Source organism: Pholcus phalangioides, unplaced genomic scaffold, assembly GCF_987345545.1.
Source record: "Pholcus phalangioides strain wild (caught in Gottingen) unplaced genomic scaffold, Ppha-v1.0 ptg000030l_1, whole genome shotgun sequence".
Classification (NCBI taxonomy): domain Eukaryota; kingdom Metazoa; phylum Arthropoda; class Arachnida; order Araneae; family Pholcidae; genus Pholcus; species Pholcus phalangioides.
In genome coordinates this window covers 1,728,951-1,736,947 of record NW_028301620.1, presented here as the reverse complement: position 1 = coordinate 1,736,947, position 7,997 = coordinate 1,728,951, and the positions used below count along the sequence as shown (strand labels likewise).

General features: G+C 36.5%; 1 protein-coding gene across 1 annotated transcript; it reads left to right on the top strand.

Moving 5' to 3' along the window:
• Positions 1–30: 30 nt before the first annotated feature.
• LOC149067437 (gem-associated protein 7-like) lies at positions 31–7,289 on the top strand. Its single transcript, XM_089252727.1, has 2 exons — positions 31–143; positions 6,892–7,289. Exons 1-2 carry the CDS (start codon positions 132–134, stop codon positions 7,162–7,164), a joined length of 285 nt encoding a protein of 94 aa, XP_089108853.1. The 5' UTR covers positions 31–131; the 3' UTR covers positions 7,165–7,289.
• The last annotated feature ends 708 nt before the right edge of the window (positions 7,290–7,997 follow it).

Here is a 7,997-nt window from a genome sequence, read left to right as displayed (position 1 = left end):
GTGGGATATTACTTTAAAAAAAAACAAATTATATAATTTATGATGCCATATATTTCTTAGATTTCTAATGATAATTGCAGTAGTCAAAGCCGTCTTGATATTTCAAAATTGCCGTGAAAGACATTTTGAAAATGGAAAATACTGTGAGTAATTTTTCTTTATTATTTATATTCATATTGTTTTCTTTTTTCTTCGTTGAATTTCAATAATTGTTTCGATTTTTTTGTTGTAGACAAAAAATTATTTGTTAATTCCAGAGATAGGCTGTTAGATGTTTACATTGATGTCTACACATGTGGCTATGGCCCCTCTCCTCAAGGGTAGGGCTGACAGGGCCTCAAGACAATTATCAATTTTTTTTTTGTTTCCTCGTGTTATAAATTCACTACAGAAAGTTCCGTGAAACGTCTGGCTTTGGGGGGGGGGGGGCAAAGGCCCTAGCGTAGGGGCACTGCTCCAGTAAGTGGGGTGGAGGGTTGGTCATTCATTCATGGCACTCTGTCAAGGGATCACGAGTCTAATTAAATAGTGTATCGGTTCTTGACCTGGGGCCTCTTGACCTGAGATGTTTACAAGAGGGCCAGGGATGAAAATAAAATTTAAAAAGGAGCATGACACACCCAAGTTGACCACAGAGAATGGTGAATAAATCGCCATGGTCCAGCGATTTATGGCCAAAGAGTGTGATGCATGCAAAAACACATGGGCGTGTACAAAAAAAGTGTGATAGAAGAAAAAAGAAGGAATTGTTACACAATCAGTTGACACGTGTCATGATGATGTGAAGAACTATCGGTGAAAACAAAGTTTAGTTACCCTTATTGCGTGCCACGACCTCGTACTACTCGCCTGTGCTTTCTTTTTTTCTTTTCATACTATTTTCTTCACTGCACAGTAATAATCCAAGTAATATGCCGAACTAATCCAAAGGGCATCCACACATGTACTTTATAGCCGTGGAATTGAATGGACAGAACACTGGTACTACCAAATCATAAAAAAAGTCACAAAAATGCAAAATCAAATTTACTGAAAAAGTAAATTCTGCATGGTTTGAAAAGTTGCGGAAAAATTACCAGAGCAATATTTGAAGAAGACTGGGGGTCATAAAGCAGACTCTAGTTTCTTCAATCTCGTTGTTTGTTTCTCAAGCTGAATCGCAATGTCGCTGCACATTAAATCGGTTTTGTGCTGGAACTTTTAACACGTTTAACAAAATGCGAAACAATGTACCATTAGGGCCTTCTTTTAAACCAAGCACAACTTCAGTGTACCATCATTGGACAATTTGCTACCATTTTACAGTTAAGCAAGTTGTGCCGAAATTGTGTGTATGCTTATATCTAACTCGTACTTAATATACATAATCGTGTGTCTAGTGTTGTGCTGTGGTTAGTGCTGCCATCTGCATTTGAAATTGTTGCTAAAGTTTAATCCTTGAATATTTGCACAGTTTTGGGCAGGGCCACAACAAGAAGAGGGCAGGAGGATCTGGTGCCATGGGCACTGTAGCTTTAAGGGCACCAAGTTTGCTGTTTTGTACTTGTCCCAGGTGACAATTGCATTTGGTTGCTCCTGATTGTAGGATCTGTTATGAGATTTTTTTTATTAGGGAGATCGGCTCAGATTCTGGCCTGAAATGGGAAATGACAGAAAACTAAACAACATTGTGTCGCCAATGAGATGCAAACCCAAGTCTAGGGTTTCCAAATTCCCGACATTTTAAAGCCATCGAGAACGAGAAATTGAATTTCCAGAGAATTCTCGAAAATTCCCAAAGTCACTTATTTACACTGGAGTCCCATTTATACAACTCATTCTGTTTATATGAATTTTTTTCGGCCTAGATTACTCTATACTTTTTAAGCTTAAAATATTTCATTTATGCCCCGTACAACGTCAATTACAGAATGTTTTCAGAATATGAATCCCAAATTTTATAATTGATTGATAATATATTATCATTATATTTATTATTATTATTATTATTATTAGAGCCCGGAAGTTCAGGCAAAATGCCATAAATGTCTACTTTTGCCTATTTTCAAGTTTTTCTGAAAAAAATTATTTTTTGAACTTTTCCTGCCCATTCTTACAGTTTTAAGTTTATTGGTGCATTTCAGAAGCCATAATATGCAAACTTGGATATTTTGAGCATTGATAACAAAATAAATGTTTTTTTTTTTCATTTTTCCCCAAATCTCAGTATCAATTATCATCAGAAAGTCTTTCTCCCCCCCCCCCCCCACCAGTTTTTCCGGCCCCATTTAAATGATCTGAGAGATAGGGAACTTGGTGTTGCCATTCATTAACTTTGCTTTGACCGGATGATAGACTTGAATGATTTTGTTTCAGATGAGCACAGCCCACTTTTAGAAAAGTAGAGGAAAATTATAAATTTGTTTCTCTACATGCTTTGTTATATGTCTCGCTCAAGCATTGTACTGTATTGTATGTGTATGGTTGACTGATGATTGTCCCAAGAGGTCATCAGTTGACGTCATGACACACACAAGGTGAGGGGGAGAAGACGGCTCTGGGGGCCCATGCTGTTTTGATTTTGTTTTTTACGCCCTAATTGCACTGCAAACAACCATAGCTATTTAATTATTTATTTATTTTTGTATTTTTTGGTATTTGATTAAATTGGCCTGAGTCGCCCTCAGGGGTATGAGAAGAATGTGGCCACACAGGGCCCCATTCTTGGAGGAGTCCCGCGTACGTATGTGGGAATATTAAAAAAATAGTAATTTTTTTACAACACTAGAAAAAAGTAACTATCAACTATAGAAATTACAGTGATTGTTCCAAATAATGACATCAATTAAACGAGAATTATTCGCAACTCGAAGGCACCCCACAGATAATTTTCTCTTCAGGCACCACATCTGGTAATAGTGACCCTGAAATTGATCAGACAGACCTCAAATACTTTATTTTGGGCTTGAAATCAATTTAACTTGCATAATAATGCAGTTATTATAAGCCAAAAGTAAAATGGTAGATGTAATCCATCTACTGTTTTAAGTGCATACCAATACCTATTAAGTGCAACCAGTGTTTCAGCTAGTTTTTGGATCATTAATACCTTAGTTTTTTGTTATTTTTCTTCCTTCCAAAAATTAAAAAGGCCTTTTTTTAGTGCCTATTTTAGGTATTTTAAGTGCCTTTTGCTATTCCCTATTTTGTCCATTTTTCGTGCCAAAACTTCCGAGATCTAATTATTATAATAATAATGATCCATACAGTTAAATGTAAAAGGTGTACAAATCTTTGCATTAAAGGGTGAATTGGCACTCTTTCTTGTGTGCTTGATTCTCCTGGTGGAGGCACTGGCACCGGGTCCGAAATTTCATTGCAGTTTGGCCAGGATCTGAAAATCTTACATGATTTCCTGTTTTTCTTGTTGCAGATTAAATTAAATTTACGCAACATGAAATTTTATTTTCTCTCATTTTCCTACAGTTAGCAAAGAAAAAAAAGAATGTCTTACCTTTTGTATAATTTGAATTCTAACTTGCATATGCAGCATTAAGATGGCTTCATTCTAATTATACTGATCGCATGCTTACACATCACTCTTAATCATTACTGATAAACATAATAATTCATACCACTAACACATAATAAGCAATGGAGAAGTCTGCATTTTAAACTGCGTCTAAACTTTTGGGATTCATAGCGTCAGCTGCACAAAGTGGTTCTCCCTCTTGAACAGCACCGTTTTTTTTAAAGGCAGATCATGGTTAGTGGTCATCCCACTTGAAATTTAAAAAAAACAAAGAAACCCCCGCCATCACTCCTTTATTATCCTGTAGGATTGCTTAAAAACGGGGTCAATTGTGAACGAAAATTTTTCTCAGGGAAGGGGAAAATATATGCACCAAAATGGGCATCGTAAAGCCATAAAACTTCATCCCTCAATCACTTGCAGGTGATTGGGCGAAAAGGACAAAAAGGATAAGTTTTTAAAAGCATTAAGAGGTTGCAGAGAGAGGAAAGGCAAGAAAGTGGTGAGTATTACGCAATTATTTTCCATGGAAAAGGGTGCCCTTAAGTAGGGCCATAAACTAAGGGTTGCTGATGAGTGAGGAAAATATATCAGGTATTATGCATGTTTAATTTTAGAATAGCAGAGAACTTCAGTCTTTTCAGAAACGGATGGACCCCACACATACAATAATAGGGATAGCTATTGACACGCTATAACACAATTTAGAAATCACAACACGCCCAGAATCGTAACACCACATCCTTTTTTAAGATATTATCTCCTTCATTCATTTCTCATGTTCCCACTTCCCCAAAACAGTATATAATTTCATATTAATCCAAGGTTGCTGGTAGTTACACAAACCAGAAACCCCCTCCCCGTTTTCTTTTTCAATCTATTCTTTCTCCAACCCCCTTATTTCTTTTCCTATTGGTAAAGAAAATTAATTAAAGGTTAAACAAATATTCCCACATTGATTTTTTTAAATCTTTTATATTTCATTTTAAGTATTAATATGTCACAACAGTAATTTTCCCAGTAATTTTTCTTGGGATTTCGGGAATAGGAAATCGCAAAAACTTCCAGAGAACGGGCAGGCAAAATTCTCAAGCAGAAACCCTACCCATGTCCTCACATGATCGCACAGCAGCTACCATCGCTGCTCAAAATCTTCTTCCTACAGCCAGGGCTGTCATTTCAACTTTTTCCAGGGGGGCAAAGAACATGTACTCAGTGTATTTATAATTATATATAGATACTAGCTATAATACCCAGTGCTGCTCGGGTTTTCTTCAATGAGGATTTTTAGATCACGTGATATCTTTCTTTGAGGAACTTACAAACCATGTCATAAAAAAATCTAGATTTAAAGAAACGTAGAAATAAATATCTTTTTCCCTTTTTTTAAGGGACGCTAAGTATTTCGATTCCCCCTCCCTTGAACTTCAAATTATCCACATCTGTCTTTTTCAGCTTCCAAAAATTCTTAGTTAAAGAAGCTATGGAATTGCTTCGATGTACTTCATGGGCCCATAATTAATTTTAAAACATCCTAATCCACATGAATTTGTGCATTTGAATAATCAAAAGACAATACGGAGACATTAATTTTCATGCTTGAGAAGATATAAAGTAGAAATCAATGCTATTGTATGATTATCCAACTCAAAAGTAGGTCCGGCTAATTACTTCGTATTTAATCTCCTGGGCTTCGTATCTCTAAGCGAACTCAATATTTCAAAAATCGTGAATTCTATACAATTTTTAAAATTATTGATGTGGCAGAAAATACCAAAAATTTCTGCAGTGAAATCGGCAATGTTAACACTGATTTCTTTGAGGATCACCCTTTGCCTGACCCTCAAAGCAATACTGATGATGATTATGATGTCTATTCAAAAACCCTCATTACTCGGAGTAATGAAAATGTGACAAACCATTATAAAGGCAGAAATGGATTACCTTTTGGGTTTGATAATACGATAAAATAATCTACGTTTGGGTTTACCCAAAATTTCAAAACGGACACGGCTATACGCGTTTCAGAACTATATGAAGTTCCTTCATCAGTAGCAGAAACAAAGAAGAAAGAAAATATTGAAAAAACTCCTTATAGCGAGAGTTACTTGCTGTTGTAGACAAGAGTCAAATTCAAAAACTGAATTTGAATTTTGAACTTGAACTTGAGTTTTTTTGAATTTGACTCTTGTCTACAACAGCGAGTAACTCCCGCTATAAGGAGTTTTTTAATATTTTCTTTCTTCTTTGTTTCTGCTACTGATGAAGGAACTTCATATAGTTCTGAAACGTGTATAGCCGTGTCCGTTTTGGAATTTTGAGTAAACCCAAACGTCGATTATTATATCGTATCATTATAAAGGCATAATCTATTATACATACACTGGCAGTATTGAAGAAGTGACAAACCATTGTAAAGGCATATACATGTCTGAAACGCTTTGCTAGGGAACCACGGTAACCAAAGTAAACGTTCCGAAAGTGATTGTCGCTGCCCAAAAACTGTTGTTACCATTGTGCTTGCGAGCAACGGGTTAAATATGCTTGGTCTGATCAATACATTTTAATCTATGCAGAGGGCCGCCAGTAGATGCTTGGTCAGCTGGGGCAAGCATGCATTTTAGCAACCCCTTGTAATATTGAAAGGATTGATGGGTGAAATTTGCACCCACTCTGGTCCAGCACCCAGTACATCAGACCCGTCTGCTTTCCCTAGTTGTGACTCTGTTGATGCATCATCAGTTTTGCAGTATATAACTATAGTACCAGTGTGATGCAAACCTATGAAGGCTTGGTGTCATGCTGAAAAATAAGAAAACAAGTCCAAACTTGATCTTATTGTCAGTTTGAGTAGAAGGTTTACTCCTTGTAAACTCATAAATTCAACCTATTTTTGGTGCTGGTCGGTTATAGAGATGACCATGAGATGCAATTTTTGGAATTGCCACAATTTATAGCGTTTTTGGTAGCCTGAAATTTTCATTTGTTCTTGTGATTTGAGCAGAGACTGCTTTTAAAATTATCAAAACACTCATTTAAGACTTGGTTGAGTTTTTTTTCATTGCCAATGGGCAATGCCATCTTAAGGCATATGCCCATATGGTCATCTCATGAATATGAGAAATGGTCAAAATTTTCGAGTGTAAGCAAGTAAATTCACAGACAAGCATTCTTAGCTAGGCAGGGGCCTCAGAAAAATCAGTTTGCCCTGGGGAGGGGGCATGATACTCTTAATGTAGCTCTGTCAATTTCTGGTCCTGCCAATAACCAACCAGTACCAACTCGTAAAGTAAATAAATACACATTCTCTTAGTGTTCACTATCATTCAACAATTTTATCAATCTGCATTAATACCTTTATTTATTTTTTATTTGGAAAGGGTGAAATGAAAACAGAAATGCAAGAGCTGGCATTCAAGATGCGCATGCAATATCTTCGTGGCGTCTCTGCAATGTTCAACAAAAAGGCTGATTTCACCCTGTATGGGAATGGACACACGAGCGGTACAATTTTGGCATATGAACCCAATCAAAACTGCTATTATGTCCAGAATGTACAGACCAAGTTGGGAGTTCAGCCACATGCATTTCTGAGAGGTGGTGACATCTTGGCCATCGAAGTGAATTTAGCAGAGAAAGAGTCACCAGAGTAAATGGTTGTCAAGTCATCTGTTTTTTTCCCCCCCCCCCCTTTGGATTCTGGAAGTTTTTAAAATTTTATGTTGGTGAGATGCAAAATGAATGTAATTAAATGTAAATATACTGATTTTGTTACTTATGGCGTGCTTGTCTTCCACGTTCCTTTTGCGACTTGCTATCAATTTTTTTTTTGTTGACTGATCAATTTCTAATTGTTTTTTTGAAAAAAATTATTTTGAATCCTCTGAAATACTGTGATCTCTATTACAACGTTTGACAAATCCCAAAAAAAAATTTAGGTGCCAGAGAAACTTTTTAGGATCTAAAATTTTTGTTCAGAGAAAATCGGATTGCCAAAAATAATATTTCTTTCTACTTTTTTTCAGAACATAGCAACCATCTTCCATGTTGGTAGATACACTGAGAGATATGAATTTCGAAAATATATTTTCTTGATTCCAATTTAGTTACGACACACACAGAAAAATGTAGTTGTTAATCTCAAATTTTTTGTTACCATGGCAACCTGGTGCCAGGGATTTGTAAAGCCCTGGTAACCATAAATACTTTTGTGGGGAGTGAATAAAACTGGTGATATGGAAGATATGGGGATGGAGCATTGCTCTCTTAAAAATGTATTATTGGCATAGATGAGAGGGCAGAAGTGGACAGTGTGCTTCCCCTCGCCCCGCACTCATATACACCCTTAGTGATCCCTCATTGTTCAAAGAATTTGTGTACACTTTACTCAGGGGACACGAACCTTTTTTGGGGGAAGATGGTGTTCCTTCAGGCCCTTTGCCTGGCTGTGGCCTTATCTACAGTGTGCAATAACTGCTAATTATTG